Source organism: Phocoena phocoena, chromosome 2 (assembly GCF_963924675.1).
Source record: "Phocoena phocoena chromosome 2, mPhoPho1.1, whole genome shotgun sequence".
Taxonomy (NCBI): Eukaryota; Metazoa; Chordata; class Mammalia; order Artiodactyla; family Phocoenidae; genus Phocoena; species Phocoena phocoena.
The window spans coordinates 31,934,795-31,962,789 of record NC_089220.1 but is presented as its reverse complement, the minus strand read 5'-3'; the positions used below and the strand labels follow the sequence as shown (position 1 = coordinate 31,962,789).

Sequence of the window (27,995 nt, the reverse complement as noted above, 5' to 3'; positions counted from 1 at the left end):
AGTTCAGAAATTGCTTTTTTATGCCTATCAGGCACTGGTCTAGAGATGCAAGGGCAAAAGGCAGTTTTGGTTCCTGCCTTTGTAGGGCTGTCATTGAATAAGTCTTTTATTTTTTAAACAAGTATCAAGTTGTAAGCTGGGAATAGGTGAGGCTTTTTGGGGGAGACTCCCACTTTGTCCTCCACGCAAGGCTTGATGATTCTGATAGTTTATGGTGGAAATGCTAGAGAAAGAGACCCCACTGGTGGTGGTTCATCTTTCTGCTCTCTGTATAGTTTGCCACGTTGGCTTTCTGAATTGCCTTCTGACCAGAATCCAGGTCACTGGGGAAGGCTAGGCTGTGCAAGGGGGGCACGCCTCCCCTCTGTGGGTGCCATTTCCCAGAGCTGTTGGAATGGTTTCTTCAGTTGTGTCAGCTTTGTAGATCATTTTTGTTTTATCTGTAAAGTTGAAGAGGGTCATAGGTTAGGAAGAACAAAAGAATAGTTAAAAAACTTGTTCTATCTGGGAGATAAAAGAATACCAACTTACTCCTAGGGTGTCCTGTGTTTTTGTTTTTTCCCCCGTCTCTTTACCACCTCTTCTCCCGTGACAAACTGAGGAAAGATTTGCTTTCCCCTCAACATCCCTAATGGTAATACTAGCAACAAAAGGTCTAATAAAGAGCACTGACTCTTCATTACTCCATCTCTGACTTCTTAGTACACACAGTACAGATGGGGAGTTGAGTTTATGTACGCAAAGGTTGACTGTTGCCTTCTGGGAGCCAGTGGGGGCAGGGAGGAAAATGCATTAAGTGGGAAGTCTTCCAAGGGGTGTTTCCATACCCCTATCATTGTGGTGTCGGGTCTACCCCTTTTTCTGCCTGCATGGTGGTGGCGAGGAGCTATGATTATGGTCCCCCTTTCCTGTTCTCCCATCTCTCTAGAAGGGTACAGGGGTCAAAAGCACAGAAACTTGTGACAGATTCTTTAACTTGAGCATTGCTGCTTGGGCCCAGACAGTACAAGAGCTCCAAAGAGGTGAGTTATTTGCACTTAGTTTTGCCACAGGGGTCTTGCTAGGTACATTGGTTTTGAGAGTCATAGACTCAGAATATGGCCTCTTGAGCACATTTCAGGCCTTTCTGGGACTAAAACTGCAAATCTGGAAATCTGCTTCTTTTGTTAAAGAAGGTGGAGTGTTCAATGGGTAACAAATACCTTGAGTTGCTCTCAAGAGGAGTATCAGATTAGATTCTTTTCCATAACTCCACTGTAGTATTGAACCAAAGCTTAGTAAAAATGGTTCTGAAGTATGGTTACTTATTTATTGGTTTCTTTTTGGCTGCTTGATAACCAATACTACATCTTTTAAGTTAATTGTAAGTCTTCATTTGCTACTATAAGATGATAAATTCTACCAGGGTAAGTTGTATCTTTCTCATAGGGTGTAAATCAGTCTCCAGGGTCTAGAGGTCTCGAAGGCATCTTCAAGTTTGTGGGAAATGAGTCAGTTGAAGGATTTGAGTGGTTGAGATGAATATACTAATGTTTAGAGTTATAAAATACTGAAATATGTTACCAACTGAGATTTGAGTTTTCTGGTTTGAAAAAAAACGGGGGGGGGGGTTTAAAGCCCACTAAGGGACTCGGTGGGCTTTCTGGAGGTTTCATTATATCTTGAAGAGAATGAAATACCCTAAGCCTCTTAGGTGCTGTTGGCTAGGAAGTTATTTAATCCAGTGGTAATTACATTGTTATATTAAATCTAGACTTTTTTTTTTTTTTTTTTTTTTTTTTTTTTTGCGGTACGCGGGCCTCTCACCGTTGTGGCCTCTCCCGCCGCGGAGCACAGGCTCCGGACACACAGGCCCAGCGGCCATGGCTCACGGGCCCAGCCGCTCCGCGGCATGTGGGATCCTCCAGGACCGGGGCACAAACCCGTGTCCCCTGCATCGGCAGGCGGACTCTCAACCACTGCGCCACCAGGGAAGCCCTAAATCTAGACTTTTGATAGTTGTTATTAATTTAATAAGCTTATACCTAAGTTTTGTTTACTATGTAGCCAGAGTTGGAATCCTCACTTTTCGATTCTGGATTATCGGGCTGCATTGCTTTCATGTTTTCTCATATAGGAGTGCCAGTGGTGCTGGGGCTCTGACCTGGCTCCATGGCTTGAGAACCTACTCTTAACATGGAAACTTAGTGACTTCTTGTGAATAGGACTTTTCACACAACATCTCACAACTATGTAATGTCCAAGACAGTTCTGTCCTATTTCTATACCCTGAGTCCTACATGGTCTCCTGAGTCCTGAATGGTCTCCCCAGTTAAAGTAGCAAAAATCGCCTCTGTTCTATGAGGCAAGCTCCACAGCTGATTCTCCCAGCAAAAATGAAGTGCCGTTATTATAGTTAGTCATGGCTCTTTGAAATCCCTTCCTGCTTATTGGTGCTGCCCGGTTCCTAATGACTTTATGGGTTACAGCCCTATCCAAAAGGTCCTTGCTAGTGATGGTTGCTGGCAGAATCATGTCCAAAATGGGAGCAGAGCTCAAAGGGGAACAATTCAGTACTTACGCTTGGAAGGCTTGATTTTCTCATAGCACCGAAAGATGGCAATGAGGAGAAGCCCTTCTCCAAGCTGGAAAATCATATAGAGGAGAGGAAAGAAGAAAAGTGGTCCAATGACTTCAGGGGGGAAGGTCACGTTGAGGATGGTGGAGCAGAGTTGAATATTTTGGCATCCAGTCTCCATGCTGACAGTGCGTCTGCACCTGTGTAGGTTAAAAAAACCACCCCGTGTGCCCTCAGAGAAGGGACGTGAGGGTGCAGCTTCACTTGCTCATCTCCTTTCTCCCAAATACTCTAAGAGAAACTGACAGTCCAACACAGGAAGATGAAAATGAGCCACGTGTGGAGTGCCCGGTTTTGAGAAAAGTCGAGTTGGCCCATCTCTTAAATCACCAATCCAGCCTTGTGGGAGATGGGGACTGTTAGGTTCCTGTTGGGGAGTTTTTATGAGGGAATTTTTGAGTCGCTTGGAAATCTACAATTTGTCACTTGTGGGATTATCAAAGTGAATTTTGGAGAAATGTCTGGCTGGAGGGATAAAAGGAAGATGGGAGCCAGAATCATTCATTGGCATATGTTGGGCTTACACATAATGGGACAGTTAGAATTTAAATGTAAAGTAGAAGATTGTCTAAATGTCTGGGAACCTTGCCCTGTGGTCCAGTTTCTGGCTTGGACATCTTTAACTCCAAAACACAATGATTAAATAAAAGTTTGGTTCCATTATCTGTCTTTGGAACACATTCTCGGTTTTGCTTTCCATTTTATGGATTAAAGAATGGAATGTTTGTTAACATTTAATACATTTTATTCACTGAAGTGCAGTTAGTATATTAAAATAGTTCTTTGCTAAAAAAAATCGCCAGCCGTGTCTCAGCACATTTACTATGAGGGAGACTACCGTGGGCGCTTGGTGCTGTGGCCATTTATCACGACCTGTATCATTCTGTCTTCGTGAAAATTCATGAGTGGTCATTGGCAGCCTCTTGACTACTATATCACCATGTGTTGCATCCTACAGTAATTTGTTCTTTATTAGCCTGGTTTTTGAAATGGATAATTATTTTAAAATTGTATTTTAAAAACAGCTCTTCGGGGCGTTGTGGTGCGAGGCCGGAGTGCAACTGTTTAGACCCCTGCGTAAACATCTGTCTGCCATGTGGCTGAAAATAGGAAATCTTGAAGTGGGGTACCACTCTGTATAGACAGGGTGCCTAGGGTGCCTGATGTGTCCACACCTGGCGCTCAAGCTGACTGTTCCCCTAAAGTAGCAGGTGTGTTTGTGAATTGGATTAGGCTCTAGCAGAGGTCCGCAACTACTTCAGCTCTGAGTGGCATTTAGCAGAGTTGCCACCCAAGGTGTTGTGTCAAGACTAAAACCTAGACAGAAAGGGAGGAGAAGTGGGAAAGGGATTGTCAGCGCTTGTCATGGCATGGAGCTACTCCACTGCCATTTGCCACCAGGGAGTTGGGCGGGAGGTGGAACCTAGGCTCTGGAGGGAGCACTTTGCCATGAACTACTGCCCTTTGGATGATTCGATGCCTTTGGTCTTTGTGTTTTGTTTCTGGATCTGTGTTATTCATTGAGTACCTTCCCTCCCCAGTATTTCTCAGTCCAGAGTTCATTGTTCAGTTGAGACATTTGAATATATTGCTTGAAAAATGCCTTCCCGAGATCATGGATCTTACCTTTTTCTGAGAGACAAGGATGAGCATGAGACCCGTGGGACAGTGGGACCTAAAATAATACCTACCGTCTGTTGAGGCGGAACAGAGCAGAGAGAACGTAGCCTAGCAGGAAGCCGATGAAAGGCATCAGGGAGGAGGTGGCCAGCAAGTGTGGTGTCATGACAAACAAAATGCTCTTGCCCACGTTGAGGACAGAGAGCACTACGACAGCCACACTGCACAAAAGCAGGAGGATCATCCCTCCCTGTGAATAAGGACAAGGAGGAAATGCAATTAGAAGGATACTGGGCATGTGGAAGAGCAGAGAGGGCTGGGGAAACACTGGTGGGTATTGGAGGTGGAAAACACTTTAATAAATGTATTCGAAGTGGGACGGAATGTGAAAGACCTTTATCTTTCATCTTTTTGGATTTCTTAAAGCTTCCTGGAGGTCATAGATCTGATTAACACGTTAGGAAGACTCAGCCAAGCACAGCTGATTGACATCTATGTATGGCAGGTTTTCAGTGAAGTGCTATGGCTCTGAAGGATGAGACTATTCAGTCCTCTGGCAAAGTGAATATTGTAAATGAAAGTTCTCCTTCAAAGTCTCTGAAGCCCGTCTACATACCCCTACAATACTGCCATTGCTGTGGTCATTTTGGAGCTCAGTAGAAGTTATTCTTAGAACCTGTCATACTTGTCTTGAATACCTCCATTACGGGTAGGGACTTCATCCATCCATTTTACGATGAATTTAACTTCTGGAAATTGCCAAAGTCACTTGAACCAAAGCTGGTTAAAGCAGGTAATGAAGTCAGGTAATGTGGTTTTAGATCCTAAATGATGTATAACTGTAAAGGGATGAGCCTACTTTCTTGAGTGACCTGCAGATTGGATGATAAGGGAGTTCCCAAAAGGAGTTTCAGAATGGCTCAGGCAATAATGGCATCATTAGAAGTAGTTCGGGTCCCCGTTGGTGGGAATGTGAATTGATACAGCTGCTGTGGAGAACGGTATGGAGGTTCCTTAAAAAACGAAAAATAGAACTACTATACGACCCAGCAATCTCACTACTGGGCATATACCCTGAGAAAACCATAATTCAAAAGGACACATGTACCCCAGTGTTCATTGCAGCACTATTTACAATAGCCAGGACATGGAAACAACCTAAATGTCCAACGACAGATGAATGGATAAAGAACATGTGGCACATATATACAATGGAATATTACTCAGCCATAAAAAGGAGCGAAATTGGGTCATCTGTAGCAACGTAGATGGACCTGGAGTCTGTCATACAGAGTAAAGTAAGCCGGAAAGAGGAAAATACCGTATAGTAACGCACGTATGTGGAATCTAGAAAAATGGTACAGATGAACCTATTTGCAGGGCAGGAATAGAGACGTAGACTAGAGACGGACATGTGGACTTGGGGGGAAGGGGAGGGTGGGACGGATTGGGAGATTAGGATTGACATATATACACTACCATGCGTAAGGCAGATAGCTAGCAGGAACAGGCTATAAAGCACAGGAAGCTCAGCTCGGTGCTCTGTGATGACCTAGATGGGTGGGATGGGGGGGTGGGAGGGAGGTCCAAGAGGGAGGGGATACAGGTATACATGTATAGCTGACTCATTTCATTGTACAGCAGAAACTAACACAACATTGCAAAGCAATTATACTCCAATTAAAAAAAAAAAAAGTGCAGGTCCACCCTGCCTCAGGTAAGTGCTGTGAAAGCAACTGTCATTGGGAACAATGGTATGTTTTTATATGTTTTAAAATACATTATTTTATAGTTAACATCTTACCATTTAAAATTTTTAATAGGCAGATTTATGAAATTAGAATGTTAAGATTTTTCAGCATGTAACAAGGATGCAAGCTTTCAAAGTGTGCTTACATGTCTGTACATTTTAGAGGATGACGCACTAAACTGATGAAATATACAAATACACCTAAGCCTCTGTCCCTCTTATCTTCTGAGTAAAAGGATATATAGCAAACTTTTCTTGAACTTACCGTGTTGTTTTGTAATGGTTATATGTTTTGGTTCCGTTTCCAGCTCATTTGCACATGTGGGCTTTTATATTTCCTACTACCATTTCTTAAAATTGTGGTGAAATACATATAACACAAAAGTTGCCATTTTAACCATTTTTGAGTGTATAATTCAGTGGCATTAATTACACTGCAGTGTTGTCCTAGCGACATTTTAACATTTATTTATATTGCTCTCATTTCAGCTGTACAGTTCTGCATTTCTGTGTTTTTAAGCCATGTTGCAACTGATAATGATCATATGAAACATCACCTGTACTGATGGTGGTCCTGTCCCAGGAAAGGAAGGCATCTCACCAGTAACAGCATGCTTCAGGTTTTATTGAAAGACTGATGAGCTGCTTGGTTTGCCCTTGCATTTTGAGTTAATTTCTGCCTTTTGGGTTTGTCGTCTACCTAATGTCCAGTTTTTGCCCCTATCAAAAGAGTGTAATGGATAACATAGGGTGTACTGGGCTACAGGGATTGTGAATGAATCCGGAAGCCCTCTTTCTCTGTGTGTATCTTTCTCTGTGTATCACTCTCATCCCCTCACTTTCGTTCTCCCAGTCTTGGGGCCTTTAGAGTGGTGAGCACAGACAATAGTGTGACCCAGGTGTGAAAGCCATCCTCAAGATGTGTAAACTGGTGAGCCTACAACCTCTCTTGAGTGAGGTTGACAACACAGGACCTGGCATATTAGAACCACTGACTAAATTGTAGCTCCTATTACTACTCATAGGGAAAGGAGAGGAATTTGACATCCCAAAGTTTTTTGTCACTCTCAGTCCTGCTATTTGTGGTGATCTCATGTCCATGACCTGTTGAGAAAAGAGGCCATAGGTGGGTGCTTCTTCATAGGTCACCGTGTTTTCTACTACCTGCACTGATTGAAGCTGTGATGAGTGTCCATTCATGGGTAGCCGACTCAGCTTGCCAGTGATCCAGGAGATAACCTGGCCCAGCTCTTCTTGCATCGGTGACCTAGGCAGGTTGAAGAATGACCTAACTAGTGAGATCCTTCCTCTTGTTTAGGGAGTTTGAAGAGTTACAGAGAGGGAAGCAAGAGCAGAGGCAAGTGTTAAAATTTTGACACGAAGGCCTGGGAGCAGCAGAAGCCACGAGTTGGCACAAGCTGTGAGATTCAGGAGAGTCCGGTCAGTTCATCCGTAGCAGCAGGTATGGGAAAAGCATAGGTAGAGTGGTTGAGTCAGTGACAGGGCGGGATCCTTATTGAAGAGTGATGGATGGCTTATGGTAAGAGTGGCTCTTAGACCATATGTCATGCTCAGGTTCACCAACTTTCTAACCACGTAAGCTTGAATAAACCCTTGCATGGGTAAGTTAAAGTATTACTTGAATTGCCTTTCCAAATGGGGCATCCCTGAAATTGTATCTTGGCGTGTTTAAATGTGACCTCCTTCTAGGGAATGTAACTGGTTGAGCAGAGTTTGAGCAGATAACCCTAACCTTCTGCCAGAGCCAGTTACCAGAAGTTGGATAATTTTGATTTGAAAGTCTCTAGGAGTGTTAGGTGTGCAAAGAGGCTGGGACAATTGTTTGCTCATTTTCCAGCTTGTAACTCACTACATTATGAAACGGGGAGATTGAGGATGAGCACAGTCCTCAAAGAAATGTAACACGAGGAAACTTCAGCGTTTGCATCTTGACCACTTGTTTTTCTCTGCATCCTCACAGGAGTGATTCCTGTTTGGGAGTAATTGATAAACGGAGCTGTTGCCCTTCTGCTTGTCTAACCTTGGAGGTTTGGCAGCAAAGTGTCCCAAGATACACCTGCACTTTATGTGATTCTTTGTTACTGACCTCTGTCTTTCCAGCCCAAGTATATCTCAGCCCTTTGAATGTTCTCCGGGGCCTTTTTTTTTTTCTGCGGTACGCGGGCCTCTCACCGCTGTGGCCTCTCCCGTTGCGGAGCACAGGCTCCGGACGCGCGGGCTCAGCGGCCATGGCTCATGGGCCCAGCCGCTTCGTGGCATGTGGGATCCTCCCGGACTGGGGCACGAACCCATGTCCCCTGCATTGGCAGGCGGACTCTCAAGCACTGCGCCACCAGGGAAGCCCCTCTGGGGTCATTTTGACTCCATTTTTTGCTGTGGAATTGAGTCATGGATGTGTAACACAAGAGGAACAGGAGGAGAAAGAGAATAAGGCAGGAGACTGAACTTCATCTTGAAGGGCTTTATCACTTTAAGATCTGAGATTCTTTTTGCATCCTCAGAAGAACACTTTTTTTTTTAATTGAAGTGTAGTTGATTTACAATGTTGTGTTAATTTCTGCCATACAGCAAAGTGACTCAGTTATACATGTATATATTTCATATTCTTTTCCATTATGGTTTATCACGGGATATTGAATATAGTTCCGTGTGCTATACAGTAGGACCTTGTTGTCCATCCATTCTATATATAATAGTTTGCATCTGCTAACCCCTAACTTCCACTCCATCCCTTCCCTACCCCCTGCCCCCAGCAACCACAAGTCTTTTCTTTACATCTTGAGTCTGTTTCATAGATAAGTTCATTTATGTCTTATTTTAGATATCACATATGAGTGATGTCATATGGTATTTGTCTTTCTCTCTCTGACTTACTTCACTTAGTAGGATAATCGCTAGGTCCATCCACGTTGTGCAGATGTCATTTCATTCTTTTTTAAGGCTGAGTAGTATTCCATCGTATATATGTACCACATATTTGTATTTGTCTTTCTCAGAAGAACACTTTATTCTGAGGTAAGCAGACATGTTCTTATATCAGTTGCACTTGGGTTTCTAGTCTTTGGTTTCACCTATAAAGTGGAGGGGGGCAGAGCTGCTTTAAGTGATCTCAGGAGTCACTTCACATTTTTATGTTCTGTGATTTATTTTTCTTTATTCCTGTATCCCACAAACTATCTTGAGTAACTGAAATGATAGACACATGTTTCTGGTTTTTTGTTTGTTTTTTTTGCTAATGTGTGGGAGAGCCAGGACTTGCCCTTTATTCCTCTGTTTATTCTCAGGTATTAGCTGTGCGTGTTGAGAATTCAGTGTTGAGGCACAGCCATAACATGTTGCTTCTTGCAGGTGGGTGGGGAATAAAAACGGAGTGGGTATTTATAATACAGTATGATACATGTTGTTGCAATGGTGTTGGGTGATATGGGAGCAAGTAGCACAAGCATCCTGCCCAGGCTTGTGGCTTAAGGAAAACTTCGTAGAGGAGGTGCTAATTGTGTTGAGATTTGAAGGGTGAGTAGGAGTGAGTCCAGTGGGGCATGTGCAAAGAAGAGAGCTGACACTGGAGAGGTTGGCTGAGACCAAATCAAGAAAGGGCTGAGGAGCCACATGACTCCTGGGGGAGTTTAAAGAACCAGTGAAGGCCTTTAAGCAGTGGAGTGACATGATAGTTTCTTTCCAGACTCAGGTGAAAACTGGGTCAGGGAGCCAGGTTAGAAGGCTGAGTTGTCTAGTGAGAGAGGAGAGTGCCTGAAAGAAGACAGTAGGCACAGGGATGGAGAGACATGGGTTCAAGCAAAAGAAGGCAGAATTGACGATCCCTGATTCGTGTGAGTGGGGAGGGAGAGGATGTGGAGAATGACTGTCTGGTTTCCGGCTCAGGCAGTGGGGCACGTTGAATGCCATTCATTGAGATAATCACACAGTGGGAGGAGGGGAAGAGCAGGCTTAAGGAGGTGGTTTAAATTTAAGACATACTGAATTTTAAATGCCTGAGGCATATTCAGGTAGAAAGATTTGGCAGTTAATAAATGGATTCAGGAGTCAGGAGAGAGATGAGAGCTGAAGATACTGTTCTGACAGTCATCAGCTTGTAGATGGCTGTTGAGATGGACCAGATCTCGTGGTGGGGAGGTCCTGGGCTTAGGGAAGAAAAACAAGAAAAGCAGAAAGCTTGGGCTGAATGCAGAGAAGTAACTTTTACCAGAAGAACTCACAAGGGAGTCTGAAAAGCAGTGCCAAAGACGTGGTAGGAAAGCAGGTGCCCTGCCACTGAAGCTGAGGAAGACGATTTTTGAGAAGGAGGCAGTGGTCAGCCATACCAACAGCTGCTAAAAGAAGAGTTGAGACATGTCCATTGGATTTGGTGAAGAAAGTGGAGCAGGTGGTCATCAAGATGCTGAGTGAATCGGAGGCCAAGGAGTAGAGACTGTTGAGGCCTGGCCACTGGAGAACTGTCCTGCGGGCCAGTGTGGTGAGAGTGGAAGGTGGGTGGGGGCAACAGGTGACTCCCAGGAGCACGGCTCGGAAGGGGAGGAAAGAGAGGTGTTGGCTGGAGCGGGAAGTAGAGTTCCGTGACTCTACTTAGTAAAAAAAAAAAAAAAAGAGAGATGTGAACCAGTATCAACGTTGGTTGTGAAGAACTAATATGGAGACGTTCTAGAAATGAGAGCGACGGGGAGGAGGCTATGGAGGTAGAGGACATGATCAATAAAAGGAGATTTCTGAGAAGTAAGGGTGGAGAGAATGGAAGATGCCATCCAGAGCAGAGTGGGGTGATGAGCCATTTGGCAGGAGGAGGAATGACTTCACATCTTCAACAGGTGGGGACTGTGGCCATGGTATTAGGACTACACCGGGACAAGGGCAAAAACTACCCTTGAACAATGGTAGTGTGAAAACCAAAAGACCCTGGAAACCTGACCAAACCTCTTTGTTCCAGGCCCAAAGCTGCTGGAAGCCTTGGGCCTCCAAGTAGTATGCCCTGTAGCCCGGCCTAAAGGCATAGATCCAGGGGTGGGGACAACAACACGCCTTCTGGAGGCGAGTTTTTCCTGAGGACGGGGATGGAGCCTGGGATCCTGGGCTGAGCAGGGAGCCAGAGGAGAGACTGATGGGAACTGAGCTCCAAGGTCACAAGAGTTGGTAGAGGAACCACTCACTCTACAAGTCTGATTTTTCCAAAGGCAGGGCAGTGGTGTGATGCCCTCATAGCACACTCCTACACCTGCTGGGGCCATCTCACTCCACTTTTCTCCCATCCCACTCCTAAAGTGATACAAGTGTGCCTACCACCTCTCCCCCTGGCCTCCTCCCCTCTGGCTTCTCATCCAGTTAGCCATGTTTGCCCGTGGTCTCCCTTGGAACTCCTCTATTCAGGCATCTCCCTAGGCTTACCCAAATCCAACCCTTTCTTCATGGTCTGGCTGAAACCATGCCCCCTCCTTCCATCCTCTAGGGACGCCTTTCTTGACCGCCTGGCCCTCACTAACCTCACCTCCTTACATTCTGCCAATACCTGATTGTACATTGTGTTGGATCTTGTTTCTCATCTATTACTGACTTTCTGCAAACAAACTTCGAGGACAGTGGCTCCTCAGAGAGTGTAGCATAAAACTTAGCAGCTACTAGGTACATGATAAAAGTTTAATTTTATTATTAAAATAATGATTATACCTTATAGTTGTGTGTGGTATTTTACTGTTTTTCTCCTAACTTCAAAAATATTCTCATGTACATTACAATCCCATGAAGTAGGTTGTACCAATAGCAGCAGACTTCTTTTGTCTTTTTTAAACAAGGAAGGAAACTGACACAGAAAAAGCCCAGATGACTTGCCTCAAGCCATTCACTGCGATGGTGGTGGTGTTCTCGCTGCCTGTCCAGGCGCCCAGGTTCTTACCTTGGTGACATAACGTACGTATTGTGGCCATTTGGATTTGAGGATGATGCCCATGGTGCAAGGAATGAGAATCAGGATCAGTGATATCATGATGTTGCCATAGGGCACCTTGTCCTTCAGGGTCCCATCATAGATGCCCCTGGAGTAAATGTACAGGAGGAGGGGCATCATGCCCAGGGCAAAGAAGGTAGAGCAGGTGGTCATCACGATGCTGGGTGGGAGACATAGGAAGAGTGCAGAGAGAGAGAGAGCCCGTTAATACAGGCACAACCTCATTTTATTGTGTTTTGCAGCTGTGTTTTTTTTTTTTTTTTTTTTTACAAAGTAAGGGTTTGTGGCAACCCTGCATCAAGCAAGTCTATCGGTGCTATTTTTCCAACAGTATTTGCTCACTTCATGTCTCTGTCACATTTTAGTAAGTCTCGCAATATTTCAAACTTTTTCGTTATATTATGGTGATTTTTGATGTTACTATTGTAATTGTTTTGGGGCACTGCGAATCCCGCCCATGTAGGACGGTAAACGTAAAGGATATAAATGTTGTATGTGTTCTGACTGCTCCACCAACTGGCTGTTCCCCCTTCTCTGTCTCCCCTGGGGCCTCCCTATTCCCTGAGACACAACAACATTGAAATTAGACCAGTTACTAACCCTACAATGGTCTCTAAGTGTTCAAGTGAAAGGGAGAGTCACATGTCTCTCATGTTTTTAAATCAAAAGCTAGAAATGATTACACTTAGTGAGGAAGGCCTGTGGAAAGCCCAGATAGACTGAAAGCTAGGCCTCTTTCCCCAAACATTTAGCCAAGTTGTAAATGCAAAGGAAAAGTTCTTGGAGGAAATTAAAAGTGCTACCCTAGTGAACACTCGAATGATAAGAAAGCAAAAAAGCCTTAGTCCTGATACAGAGAAAGTTTGAGTGGTCTGGAGAGAAGATCAAACCAGCCACAACATACACTTAAGCCAAAGACTAATCCAGAGCAAGGCTCGAGCTCTCTTCAATTCTAGGAAGGCTGAGAGAGGTGAGGAGCCTGCAGAATAAAAGTTTGAAGCTAGCAGAGGTTGGTTCATGAGGTTTAAGGAAAGACATCATCTCCACAACATGAAAGTGCAAGGTGAAGCATCAAGTGCTGATGTAGAAGCTGCAAGTTATCCAGAAGATCTAGCTAAGATCATCAGTGAAGGTGGCTCCACTAAACAACAGATTTTCAGTGTAGACGAAACAGTGTTCTACTGGAAGAAGATGCCATCTAGGACTTTCATAGCAAGAGAGGAGAAGTCAATGCCTGGCTTCAAAGCTTCAAAGGACAGGCTGATTGTCTTGTTAGGGGCTAATGCAGCTGGTGACTTTAAGTTGAAGCCAGTGCTTATTCCAAAAATCCTAGGGCCCTTAAGAATTATGCTAAATCTACTCTGTGCTCTATAAATGGAGCAACAAATCCTGGATGACAGCACATCGTTTACAACTTGGTTTACTGAATACTTCAAGTTCACTGTTGAGACCTACTGCTCAGAAAAAAGATTCCTTTCAAAATGTTACTGCTTATTGAAAATGCACCTGGTCACTCAAGATGTACAAAGAGATTCATGTTGTTTCATGCCTACTAATACAAAATCCATTCTGCAGCCCATGGATCAAGGAGTAATTTTGGCTTTCAAGTCTTTCCATTTAAGAAATACATTTTGTAAGGCTATAGCTGCCATAGGTGGATCCGTGCAAAGTTAGTTGAAAACCTTCTGGAAAGGATTCACTATTCTAGATGCAATTAAGAACATTTGTGATTCGTGGAAAGAAGTCAGAATATCAACATTAACAGGAGTTTAAAAGAAGTTGATTTCAACTCTCAGGGATGACTTTGAGCAGTTCAGTGGAGGAAGTAACTGAAGATGTGGCAAAAATAGCGAGAGAGCTAGAAGTGGCGCCTGAAGATGGGACTGAATTGCTGCCATCTCCTGCTAAAACTTGAATGGATGAGGAGTGCTTCTTACAGATGAGCAAAGAAAGTGGTTTCTTGAGAAGGAATCTACTCCTGGTGAAGATGCTGTGAAGATTGTGGAAATGACAACAAAGCATTTAGAATATTACATAAACTTAGTTGATAAAGTGGTGGCAGGGTTTGAAAGGATTGACTTCAATTTTGAAAGAAGTCCTATTCTGGGTAAAATGCTATCAAATGGCAAAATCATTCATGAAAGGAAGATTCAGTCTTGTCTTATTTTCAGAAATGGCCACGGCCACCCCAGCCTTCAGCATCCACGACCCTGATCAGTCAGCAGCCATCAGCATGGAGGCAAAACCCTCTACCAGCAAAAATTACAACTTGCTGAAGGCTCAGATGATGGTTAGCATCTTCTAGCAATAGAGTATTTTTAAATTAAGGTATGTAAATTTTTTTAGACACAATGCTATTGCACACTCAGTAGACCACAGTATAGTTTAAACATAACTTTTATATGCCCTGGGAAACCAAAAAATCCACGTGACTCACTTTATTGTGATATTCTGCTTCATTGCAGTGGTCTGGAATTGAACCTGCAGTATCTCCAAGGTATGCCTGTACAGACTACTTTGTGGAGTGCCTGCTTTGTGCCAGGCATTGTGCTAAGAACCTTACATACATTGCTTTATTTCCTTTTCCCAGTAGCTTAGGAGGTAAGTATACTATCTCCTTTTTGCTATTGAGGAAGCTGGGGACTTGAAGAGTTGTGACTTGCCCAGGATCACACAGATAGGAAGGCTGAGGCAGGATTTGAACCCAGGTCTGTCCAACTGCTTCAGTCCCTGTGTGCTTCACTGTGGAAAGAGCCATTCTGATCTCCTCTGTAGTAGAACTCTCTATACTTGACATAGCACAGCCCATTTTGAAGAAAGCTGTGTGAGCCCATCACTCTGGCTATAGCCCATTGGAACATAGAATAACACCTGACCTACTAAGTTGCTAAGTGCCTGCCTTAGAGCCTAGGGGATGGCTGGACATAGTGATTCTGTCTAACTAAGATAACAAGGATTAAGTACATCAAGAGCATTTTCTCACTTGGGGAATTTGAATGTGTACACAGTAATAGAGCACTTGGTTTTGGAGAGGCATGGGAGGCATGTTCAGGCAAAACCCAAAAAACATGCAAAGAAAAAGCAGTAAACAGAGGCCATGATTAGGAGGACTGTAAACAATAGCAGCAAAGCAGTAAGAACAGAATAATGGAAGGACCACAATGGTGGAGCTGTAGAGGAGGCAGCAATAGTTACCCATTGTTGAGTAAGTGACAAGATAATCTGGTCATCAGACCTGTTTTTTATCTTGAATAATATTCTGGTCCCCAACACCGATATTCTCATGTTCTTTACTTTCTGGTTTATCCTTAACATTATTTAAGAGAAATTGAGTGTGAGTCTCAGATCCTGAAAAATAGCGTACCTTCCCAGCTCTCATCTGTATCCTAACTGTCCTAAATGTCCTATTACCATCTCCATTTGGAATTTCATACATGTTAATCCCAGGACCCTGTGTAGGAAGAGGCCTTCCAGAAAGACCAACCAAGAGAAGAAGCTGCTAGGGAACCTTCCTGGGTTTGTAGACATTCACCTTACAATATATGCTCTGGCTTCCATTCTAGTGGGAAGGTTGGGGACGAGGGCTTGACAAGACCGCAGGAAAACCACACTAAGTGTGTGTCCCTCCTCCCTATAGCCCTATTCACTATCTACACCTCTTCATTGTTTCCGTAGAGGTCAAATATGGCTTAAATGAATATCAACTACATCCTAGTCCAAAGGGTCCGGAGTATAGCCATCAAGAACACAGAGTTATCATATGTCCCAGTGACTCTACTCCTAGGTATATACCCACGAGAATTGACAGCATATGTTTACACAAATACTTGTATACAAACGTTCATAGCATTATTTATAATAGCTAAAAAATGGAAAACAAAATATCAACGGATAAGCAAAATATGGTGTATTCATGTAATTCAATATTCTTCAGCCATAAAAAGCAATGAAGTACTGCTATATACTATCACAAAGATGAACCTTGAAAACATTATGGTAAGTGAAAGAATCAGAAACATAAAAGGCTAGATATTATATGATTCCATTTACCTGAAATCTATAGAGACAGAAAGTAGATTAGTGGTTGCCAGGGGCTGGAGTGAGAGAGGAATGGGAGTGACTGACTGCTAATTGGTATAGGGTTTCATTTGGGGATGATTAAAATGTTCTGGAATTAGATACTGGTGGTAGTTGTACAACCTTGTGAATATACTATAAACTACTGACATATACTTTAAAAAGGTGAATTTTATGGTATGTAAATTATATCTCAAAAATTAATTTTAAAAATCTAGGGAGCAGCTAAATTAATTCTTAGAGGAAAATTTATAGCCTGAAATGTTTATATAGGAAAAGAAAGATTAAAAATTAATGAGCTAAGCATTTCACTCAAGAATTGAAAAGAAAAACAAAGTAAACCTAATGAAAGCAGGACAAAGAAAATATTAAAGACGAGAGAGTAAACTTTAAAAATTCTATAAATTAACTGAGAATCAATTAAACCAAGAGCAAGTTCTTTGCAAAGTCTAATAAAATAGACACTGCTGGTGAGACTAACCAAGCAAAAGGAAAGAGGGCACAAATTGATGTTATGAATGCAAAAGGAAACATAATTTCAGATACAATAAAGATTTTAGAGAGTCATAGAAGAAATCAAGGACAGTCTTATACTTTCATTTTTCTATTCAGATTGAATGGACAATTTCCTGGGAAATATAATCTACAAAAACTAACTCAAAATGAAGCTGAAAACCTGAATCAACTTAGAATCACTAAAGACATTTAATCAGTAGTTTGAAACCTGTCATCCAACCCCCACACGATGTACATATGGTTTTACAGTAGAGTTCTACTAAACATTCAAAGTACAGATAGCCTCAGTATTATATAGAGAGCAAAAAAAGTGGAAACATGTCCCAAATTATTATATATGAATAATGAAATTTTACAACCAAAGGTAGAAAATCACATTATGAGAAAGGAAAATTAGGGTCCAGTCTCATTTATGAACACAGAAGCAAAAGTCATAAATAAAATGTTACCAAATGAATCTAGCCATGCCTTTAAAAAATAATGCAATGAACAAAATAGGTTTATCCCAGCAATATAAAAATGGTTTAACATTAGACAATCTACTGATATATATCACTGTATTATCAGATTAAAGAAAAAATGGTATCATAGATGCAGAAAAGTGCCATTCAACAAAATTCAATGTTCATGCATGATAAAAATTAGTACACTAGCAACAGAATGGAAATTCCTTAACCTGAAAAGGGTTAATCTGTCAAAAATCTACAGGAAATAGTAAACCTAATGGCGAAAAATTAGAGGAATAAAGCAAGGATACCTGTTCCCATCACATCACCTACTGTAAATTATACTATATAGGTCTTTGCTAGCACAGCAAAACAAGAAGTAGAAAAAACATGGATGGGAAAGGAAGAAACTAAACTTGCATTATATGCCAATGATAGGACTGTCCACAGAGGAAATCCAAGTGAATTTCCATTACAACTAGTAAATAAGAGAATCCATGAAATTTTGATTACATTAGCAATAAAAAAATCAAGTTCTGATATACCAGAAAAATAATTAGCAAATGAATTTTTTAAAAAGATACCATTTATAATATTCATAAAAATGATAAAATATTTAGAAATAAATCTAAAAGAGATATGCAAGATCTTTATGAAAGAAGTTATAAAACTTCATAGGTATAAAATAATGATTAATAAAAGAAAATCTGTACCATTTTCATTTTCATGGATGGGAAGATTCAGTATTATAAAGATAGCCTCTAAATTTATCCATAAATTTAAAGCAAATTTAACCGAAATTCCAGAAATAGTTTTTGTAGATGTGAGACTTAATCCCAAAATTCAAGTGAAAGAGTAAAGGGCCAAGAATAGCTAATGTAATTTTCAAGAACAACAAGGTAGGGCAGCTTTCAGATATCAAGATTTATTAAAAGGCTGTAATTAAGAAAGTGTGATATTGGCTCAAGGATAGAGACATAGAACAATAGAACAGAAGGGAGATCCCAGACACAAACTTATGCTTATTTGTGAATTTGGTCAACGAGAGAGATGGAATTAAAAGTTGATGGAGAAAAATTCACTCAGTGGTCCTGGGAATTTTCTCTATTCATATGGAAAAGATAAAATTAGATCACAGCATACGTAATAATAAATTCTAGGTTGATCAAAGATCTCCATGTGAAAAGCAAAACTGTAAAACTTTTCAAACATAGGTGAATATCTTTATGACCTTCAAGGCAGTAAAGGATTCCTTAAAGAAACCCCCAAAACATAAAGTGCCAAGGAAAAATATTCGTATAGTTGGTTAAGTTAAAATAAGCATTCTGTTTTATAAGACATCATTATCAAAATGTAAGGATAACCCCAAAACTGTGAGTAGACTGTTGCAACATGTAAAAACAACAAATAACTGTAAATTAATGAGAAGAAAACAGCATGGTCCCATGGAAAAATAGGCAAAGGGCATTATTTTCAGAAGAGGACACCCAAATGGCCAACAGTATTTGAAAAGTTGCTAGACCTCCCGCGAAATTAAATTTAAAACCACCGTGACTCATTTCACTCTCACCAGGTGACAAAATTTAGAAGTCTGACAATTCCGAATACAGATGAAGACATGGAACAACAGTCTTCATACACTGCCCTGGGAAGTGTGAATGGAATAACTACTTTGGAGACTTGTTAGCTGCAGATGTGTGAACCTCAAGACCCGGCACTCCTGCGTACATTATGTGTTCTCTCACATGTGAGCACAGGGGGAGCATGCATAGGACTTGCTCATGCAACAAAACATGAAATCCATGTAAATGTCTGACAACAGGAGAACGGATAAATGCAAGCAAACTATACTGCAGTTCAAATGCATGAAGTAGCTCTTTTATTTATATACCTATTATCTCAGAAAAGCAAGCTGTCAAATGATATGGGCAGTATGATACCACTGATATAAAATTTAAAACCATGTAAATGCAACAGTGTATCTTGTTGATGGATATATACCTATGTAGTAATAGTGTAAAAGGGTCTGTGGAAGTGCTGAAAGGCAAATCCTGGGAGGTGCTCCCTTCAGGGTGGGTAGAGGGGAATGAGATTGGGAAGGGCATACAGGGGGCTACAGTGCTAGCTATTGATTTCTTCTTAGGAGAAGAGCCGCACAAAACTTGTGTGCTTGTTCTGATGTCCTTGAACGGAGGAGTCATGCTTACTTTGGCTTGGCATGTCGGGAGCTTTGGAATTTGCTCTGAGACTTGGTGAGCCTCATGCACTGAGGTGTGTGGGAGCCATGCTCCCAGACCCCCGAACCTCCTCCGCATGTGTGAGTGCTGGGCACTGGTCCTAACTTTCTGGTATCTGTGACTGTCATGATCCTGTTACCCTGAAGGATAGGGATGGGAGGCAACTTCCTGACTCTAGCTCTGAGATTGGAATCTGTTCCATAGTAACATTGTGGACCTGGATGCTTCTCAGGGGTCCAGGGACCAGGGAGAAAGGAGCACATTTGGTTTTTTCTTTACCCTTCCTGCTTAAGTTCCTGGAGCTCTGCATACAGCCTGCTTTGGGGCATCGGTACACCCTGCTTGAGGAACAGTTTTTGAACTCCTGTCAATAGAGGCACTGGAGGCGGAAGCTGAGAGAGTTGTGAGGGGACCCATTAGAGACTCTGTGGTGAAGTGGGAAACTTCTGGGAACCAGAGTAGCTTCTGTCTCTTCCTGCTTAGTCTCCCTCTGTCATGGTGGGGAGAGCTGTGGGAATCCTTGGGTTTTCCCCTCAGCCATTGGCTCTGGTCTCAGCTGTGAGCTGGCTGGAGGGGAGAGGGGGAGCAGGTGAACTGGAGGCAGAGGTGGCCATCAAAGGGGCCCAGTTCCTTCTGGCACTCTCTCCTCTGTCCCTGATGAGGGCACTTTCTCTTTCTCTTGTGGGACACCTGCCTTTTTTGGAGCATGTCTAGCAGCATCCTTGAGGAAGGAGCTGCTGGGCCTGGCTGCCTTGAGAGGTCCACCTTGCAGCCCATCCTCCTTGAATGTGCCCGACGCCCTGTGATGGCCGCTTCCCCAGCCTCACTCCAGCTGTGAGGCAGAATGACTGGGAAGAGAGAGCCCAGGAATGGCTCCAGACACAACTGGCCCACAGATTCTCGGGAAGCCTCTGGAAAGTCTCTGGACTTCCGCTTCCTCATGTGTAAAGTGGAATAGGTGTCTTAACATTCCTTTCTGCTCTAGATGGGAAATCGCGTGGTGTTGTACACAGATCTCAAACCCATAGCTTCTGTGTAACATCTGGGCCTCTGTCATGTCCTGTTTGGCTTGCACAGTGTTTTAAAAACTTGGAGCGAGTTACCAATAATTAAAAATTTGGAGATTTCACATAAAAAGGGGGACTCCATCTCCTCCTGAAAAGCAGGGAGCTGTGCAGGCACTGAATCCCCGTTCCCACAACACCCATGGCAGAGATGCATGGCATCTGCCCCGTGTAGGGCGGCCCGTGTCTCCGAGGCTGGCGGTCACCCTCCAGGCCCTCAGTTCATTTATGTACACACCCGACCCTGAAGACAGCACAGGCTTTGGAGCCTTCAGACCTTGGACAAATGTATTAACCTCTCTAAGTCTCAGTTTCCTCATCTCTAGAATGGGGCTCTTTACGGCACCTCCTCATGGGAAGCTGTGAGAGGATCCCATGTAAAGTGCTTGGCCCGGTGCCTGGCTGTCTTTTATTATCAGCACCATTCTCATTATTATAATACATGTAACAAGTTGTCCCAGATGAAGAACTCAATTTGGAATTTGAGGTCTGGCGGCACGTGATGGTGGAGGATATGATTCACGCTCCTCCAGTGGGGTCAGAAGCCTGGTTTAACGTGCGGGGGAGGTTTGTCTGCGGGTAGGGGTGTTATGCTAGAAGGTGGCCGTCCCGGCAGAGCATTGTCTCTTGAGGGTCTAGGTGGAAGTGACAGTTCCCAGGTGCCCAGACCAGGAGGCCTAGCAGGAGAGCATGAGTCACTGGAGGCTCTGCCGGAGGAGGCCTAGAGCCTCAGAAACGCAGGTGTTTCAGAAGAGACCTCATTGGCACCCACTGGCTCAAAAGGCTGGGACATCTGGTCACTCACACTTAGAGGCTCCCCCATGATATTTTACGCTGTCCCACCCAGCGCTGCCGCTTCTACAGAGCCACGAAGCCCTGAGTACCCCTTTCCTCACCTGCAGCCCTTCTACAACAGAATTAAGGTGTAGTCCAGGTTTCTCTGTCCAAGACACAGAGGCTGCAACGGGCCTTGTTCACAGGCTAAATCAAGACCAGGAGCTTGTTTTGCAGCAGGAAGGACTTGGATTAGATAGAGGGAAGAATTTCCTCACAGTGAGGTGGTCGAACATGGATATGTTCCCATGGGAGACTGTACAAGCCAAGCTCTCTCTCCATCGACCACCTCAGTAAGGGTCAAATCATATGGGTAGAGAGTCCAGAGCTTCTCAGATGGCAGGTCCAGGGAACCCCCAATGATCACTATCATTTTTTCATCTAATAATCAACCCCAGCGTCGCTTGGCATCTCCAGAAGGAGGCTTCCGTACCTGGCTAGTTTCCTTAGTAAATTTCAGCCAGGGACAGGATACTGACAGGCACAAGCAGATGGAAGCATGGAAGAGTGGATCGAACCAGAAGAGACCGGCTTGAGACGGAGGCTTAGATAAAAGCAAGAGCTTTTATGCTGGTGAGTTTTCTTTAGCCAGCAGGGGCTGCTGTTGCAGCTGGAGCAGGCCTGACTCGGCCTCACCCTGGGAGGCATTCCAGACCAGAGTCCCACCTGTTTGGAAGGACGGGTGTTCAACCAGCCCCTGCAGGAGGGAGCCCTCGCTGATTTCTGCTGTGATGAGCTGGGTGGGGTTGCTGCTATTTCCCTCCTACCACTTTGGCCGAGGCGAGGCCCATCATGACTTGGGACCCCGACCTGGTCCTGGGAAACTCTAGGATCTACCTGGCTGTGTCTTTGCATCGAAGTGTTCCTGCGTCTGATGGGCGGATGGGGGAAGTTCAGAGAAGACAGCCCAGACAGCTGGGGGGAATCTTTGGAAGTTCCTTCTTGCTCTGCAGGAATTGGAGGTGCTCTTTGATTCCGAGCCACCTTGATCTCCCTGGAGATCTTTGAAACTAACCTGCACTCCCTTTCATATCTCTGGCCTCAAAGCAGACAACTTGCCCCACCTGACAGACAGGTAAAAGTTCTCCAGAGGTTCCTTTGCTTTAAGTCAGTGCAGTACTCCTTCAAGACAATCCTTGTGCCCCACTCGAGACAACTCTGGGAGTAAGGGGGCTCTCCAGGGTGCCCCTGGACCAGCCGGGCCCCTTTGGCTTGGTGCTTAAACCAAGATGTACCCCAGGTCCTGTCCCCAGCCCAGCATGAGCTCTTGACCATCAATGCCTGCCGCCCCCTGCCCTAGCACCCACCCAGCCCCCACTCACTCACGCTTCTGGCTTTAGCCCCCCTCTTCGCCTTGATTGTGATCTCCCATGCCGCCGCTGTCCCCACATTGCTCCTTCTTCAGCCCCCCGTCCTACCTGAGGTTCATGTCCCCTTTCATGGCCAGAGTGAAGACGTTGGAGAGGCTCCCCCCCGGCGAGCAGCCGCAGATCAGGATGGCCAGTGCCTCGACGTTGTTCAGCTGGAAGACCTTGCCCAGTGCAAAGGCAGTGAGGGGCATGATGCCGTACTGCGCCACCAGGGCGATGGCCAGCCCCTTAGGCTTCCAGAAGTGCACCTTGATCTTGCTGAACTCCATGGTACAGCCCAGCGAGAGCATGATGGTTAACAGTATGATCACCAGGATGACGCTCAGCGCCCAGTCGGTGGGCCGCTTGCCAAAGTTGTGCGGCAGGGAGAAGTTGAACTGGGCAGATTCATTGAGGGCCTCCATCCTCCTGGACAGCAGCGGTGGAGAAAAGGCTGAAGACCCAGCACGCCCCTTGCTCGCCTGCTGACTCCCTGCCCTGCCCAGTCCTTGCTGAGTGCCTTCCTCAATCACCTCCCAGGGCAGGGAGCTTCAGGACAAAACGTAGATCTGAGCAAACAGAAGGATTATGCAACTGGCTGTGCTTTCTCTGGCTTTGGCCCCAAAGGAGAGAAAGCCCAGAGCCTTATCTGCAGGGCTGTTCCGGCCTCTCCTGAGCTCCTCAGCCTCTGCTGTCTTCCTGGGTGTCACTCACACCCCTCCCTCACCTCTTGGCTGCTTCTGGGACAAGAGGGCTTGTATCCCCCCACCCCCTGCTGAGCACGCCCACAGGCATTCTGTTTCTTGGAACCAATCCAGGTCCAGCCCCTCTCGTCCTCTGCTCAGCCCCTGAGGCCTCAGTTTCTCATTCAGGGGAAGGTGTCTCCCCATGCCCAGGCGGTCACGCGCATCTTCCCCCAAACCCCAGGGAGTGACAAGAGTTGAGTTTTACCTTTCCTTCCTGGAAAGGGGGGTGTGGGACAGGGTAGGGGCAGGTGAGTTGCTGGCTTCCAGGAGAAGTTGTGTCCATGACCCTTGTCCTGGAAAAGGAGAGGTGCCTGTGTCCTTCTCATTGTGCTGGGAAAACTTGGTCCTATCCCCAGACCTGACGGCACGGATCATGCTCCCACACACACCTAACTCCAGGGAAGAGCCTGCTGCGCTGGCTGAGGGGCTCTCGGGAAGACTGGGGGCACGTTCCCCAAAGGGCAGCTCTGAAGGAGCCCTGGCTGGGGAGATTTATTTCTGCCCAGGCTCTTTGGCCAGCAGCCCGAGGAGGCCCATTGCTTGGGAAACTTGCCGAGAAGGAAGCAGGAATGCACAGCCTTTTCTTTCCAATGTCCTGACTGCTCTACCTTGGCTCTGCGCCTGTCTGGGAGCCAGGCTCTGGCTGAGCGGGTGACAGTGGACAGAGGCAGACACACCTGGTGTGTGTGGCGTCCCGGGCCTCCCTCCTCCCACCCCAGCCTAGGGACAAGCACCTTCAGAGGAAGGACAGGGAACAGCCTTCAGAAGAATTGCGTCTAGGTGGGGCTGGAACCCAAGAGGCCTGAGTGGGGTCTCATAGTTTCGTATTTGCTGGAACATGAGATTAGGCTTTTTGTGTGGGACTACAGAGGACAGGATGCGGACCAGGGTGCGAACCACTCTGTGGGGGTGGGGAGTGGCTTGGTATGAGGAAGCACCCAAAAATAAGAGCTCTCCAACAATGGCCCCAGGGCCTTTAGAATCCTGCATAGATAAGGGCTGGGATAGGATCCACGCATTGGGCAGCGTGGCTCAAGAAGGCTGCTCTCTGGGGTCCTGCAGGTCACAGGGCTACATCCTGTGGCCTCAATGACAAGAACTTGAAGCTCCTTTCCCTCTGAGAGTTCTAATATTAATGATTTCCCGGTGCTTGAATTGATCTGGTCTCAAGGGGAGGGCGGGCCGAGTGGGGTTTACTAGATGCCGTTGAGGGCGTGTGGAGCTTGGACTGAGTATGCCTGGAGGGTCAGGGGCAGGCCCAAAAATGCTGGTCAGAAGAGGCCCCCTAACAGAGTTGCTAAGAGAGAATAATTATGTTTTTAAAAATTTATTTATTTATTTTTGGCTGCGTTGGGTCTCCGTTGCTGCGCGCAGGCTTTCTCTAGTTGCGGTGAGAGGGGGCTACTCTTCGTTGCGGTGCGCGGGCTTCTCATTGCAGTGGCTTCTCTTGTTGCGGAGCACGGGCTCTAGGCGCACGGGCTTCAGTAGTTGTGGCACACGGGCTCAGTAGTTGTGGCTCGCGGGCTCTAGAGCGCAGACTCAGTAGTTGTGGCGCACGGGCTTAGTGGCTAGGCGGCAGGTGGGATCTTCCTGGACCGGGGATTGCACCCGTGTCCCCTGCATTGGCAGGCAGATTCTTAATCACTGTGCCACCAGGGAAGTCCCAGGGAGAGTTACTGATCATCAACTGAGTGCCAAGCACTTGTGGGAGTATAAAAAATTATGTAATCCATGTTCCTGCCCTCGGGAACCTTGTGGTCCATATGGTGGTTCACAATGCAAAGCAAAAAATATTTGAGGGTGGAGTCCAGGCAGGACTGCCACGTACAGTTGTGCCAGCTGTGCACTGAACAACGCTAGGGACACCACCCATTCAGACATCCTGTGCAACCAGTTTTTATACATCTGTCTTATGCCCAAGGGGGTGAGGAGTAATCAATCAGTATCTGTTAAAAGATCAGGGGTTTGTGACGTGACTATTGATCGTATCATGCCCATAGAAAGAGGAGAGTGCCCATTAACACACCTGTAACCTGGATACTAAGCCATTTAATCTCCACCAACTCTCCCCCCTTGCCCCTTCTCAGAAACCCAAAGCTTTACCTCCTACTGTGGATGTTTCCTTCAGGAAATCTTCTTGCCCTGGCCTCGCTTCCCTCCCCTCTCTTCCCTTATCCATTCTGTTTGTTCTCAGCAATATGCTTTTACAGATAATAGGAAAATCTCTTCCTGGAAGCTGCTAAACTTCATCCTTTTCTCCATGTCTCCTCTGCCCCTACTCTAATGCCATAAAATTTGGAAGGCAGGAAGATCTTTTGTGTTATATTAACAATAGCTGACCATTATTGAGCTCATGTTATGTGACAATTACATTTCTTACTTAGTCTTCACAATAGCCTCATGAGATAGGTACTATTACTATCCTTATTTTACAGATTAGGAAAGTAAGGCTCAGAGAGGTTAAGCGATCTGCCCAGTTTGCACAGCTGTTGATTGGTGGAATTGGTATTCACACGCAGGTCTGAGAGTCTGGGTATTGACACCCAGCCTGGTTCTATGCCCCTAACTGTGGTGCTGTGCTGCTTTGTTGGGTTCCTTGTTCTGCCTCATCCTACCTCTCTACTTACCCCACTTTTTGAGACCAGGAAGCTTCAACTGGAAAAGTCCTGGTAATTACATATTTCTATCCAAATTGGACTGGACTGGCTTTTTCACAGACTGGATACGCCAAGCAACACAACAGCCCAACAATAAGGGGTGAGGGAATTTACTTAAGGGGCACTGTAGCTTCAGCTCTAGCAAAATGAGCTATTTTGCCACATTCTGAAGTGGCATAAAAATCCTTCAATCAGCCATTGCCCTTGACCCTAAAATTCTACTTGTAGAAAATTATCCTACAGAAATATGTGTTTGAGTGTGAGAAGGTTAGATGTAGAAGGATTTTCACTGCAGCACTGCTTGTAGCAGTGAAATGTTGGGAGCAACCTTAATGTCTATTAATAGGTGATTGGTTATGGTGCATTTAAAAGAATGTAGCCATTTAAAAAATATGGTGGTGACGTGCTATGAAAGTGGCTGTAGAAATCAGCATTCTCCTCTCTTTTCTTGGAAATCATTCAAAAACAATAAGAAAAGTGGAGGGGAAAACCCACAGACAATATTTTTTGGTGAAACTCAGGGACAAATATAATTTGCAGACTGTAAAATATGTAAAAAGGCTGCCAAATTGCCTGATATGAGGCAGAAATCCTAGAAAAGAAAGTGAAGGAAGAGGGATGAAATGTGATATGCAGGAGGGCTCAGAGGGCACAGAGGTGAGACAGCTCCAGAAGTATCTACACCTCCTAAAGGTGGAGGATGCAGCCTCAAGCAGTTATGGGAACTGGGTGAGCAAAGCTGAAAGCAGAAACCGAATGTCTAGGTTCACACCACCAGTGGAGGTGGGTGTTTCGGTTATCCATTGCTGTGTAATGAACTTAGTGACTTTTTTTTTTTTTTTAACATCTTTATTGGGGTATAATTGCTTTACAATGGTGTGTTAGTTTCTGCTTTATAACAAAGTGAATCAGTTATACATATGACTTATTTTTTTTTTTCTTTTCTTCAGCCGCACGGCATGTGGGATCTTAGTTCCCCAACCAGGGATCGAACCCGTGCCCCCTGCATCGGAAGCACATAGTCTTAACCACTGGACTGCCAGAGAAGCCCCCGAACTTAGTGACTTAGTTAGAACAACAAGTTATTATTATCTTTCGCAGTTCTGGGATGTGACAGGCTCAGCTGGTGGCTTTTGCTGGGGGCTCCTCATACGGTTGCCGTCAGATGGTGCCTAAAGGTGAGTCATCTGAAGTCTCCTTCACTCACGTGTCTGGGGCCTCGGTTTGTCAGGCCTCTCCCTCCACGCGGTCTCACTACGCAGCCAGCTTGGGTTTCCTCGGAGCATAGTGGTCTCAGGATACTCAGACTTCTTCTGTGGTAGCCGACTTCTCCCAGAGCAATACCTCCGCGTGGCCTGGGCCAAAGCTGAAAGGCATATTATGAGCTAGTTTGGAAGCTACACAATGTCACTTTCACCACATGCTATTTGTCAAGCAGATTACTAAGACAGATTCGAAGGATGGGAGGAATAGATTCCACCCCTGAATGGATCAGCAAAGAATTGTGGCCATCTTTAATCCTACATGTGGGGCTGCACGAAGAATCACATGGATGGGCAGTAGTCATAAGAAGCAGGCCTGTGTCTGTGGCTGATGGAGGTGGGGAAAACCAGCTAGCCTGGAAGGCTACCCTGGGCCCTTCTGCAGGAGCCTCAGGCAAATATCTGGCCCATTCAATGAGTAATATACAGCATCAAACTAAAGTCAAAGAGGAAAAGACTACCAAGAGTTTCCAGCAGCTAAAGAATACTCACCAGGAAATGTTGCCATAGAGCAGATGAAAACTGTCCAAACATTATGCCATTGAATTTTTTTATTTTATTTTAATTAATTAATTAATTTTGGCTACACCGGGTCTTAGTTTGGGTACGAGAGATCTTCTTTGCGTCATGCGGAATCTCTTAGCAGCAGCATGCGGACTTCTTAGTTGTGGCATGCATGTGGGATCTAGTTCCCCGACCAGGGATCAAATCCGGGCCCCCTGCATTGGGAGCGCGGAGTCTTACCCACTGGACCACCAGGAAAGTCCCTATGCCAGTGAATTTTAAAAAGTGAATGCAGTAATTGCTTCTATGAAGGAGGACTACAAAACAGAAGTACAAGAACAC

At 44.9% G+C, this 27,995-nt stretch overlaps 1 protein-coding gene across 1 annotated transcript; it reads right to left on the bottom strand.

Moving 5' to 3' along the window:
• Nucleotides 1-333: 333 nt before the first annotated feature.
• SLC10A1 (solute carrier family 10 member 1) lies at nucleotides 334-22,909 on the bottom strand. The gene is made up of 5 exons (XM_065872743.1): nucleotides 22,554-22,909; nucleotides 11,911-12,121; nucleotides 4,309-4,487; nucleotides 2,561-2,757; nucleotides 334-440 (listed from the first exon to the last, which is right to left on the bottom strand). Exons 1-5 carry the CDS (start codon nucleotides 22,907-22,909, stop codon nucleotides 334-336), a joined length of 1,050 nt encoding a protein of 349 aa, XP_065728815.1.
• Nucleotides 22,910-27,995: the final 5,086 nt, after the last annotated feature.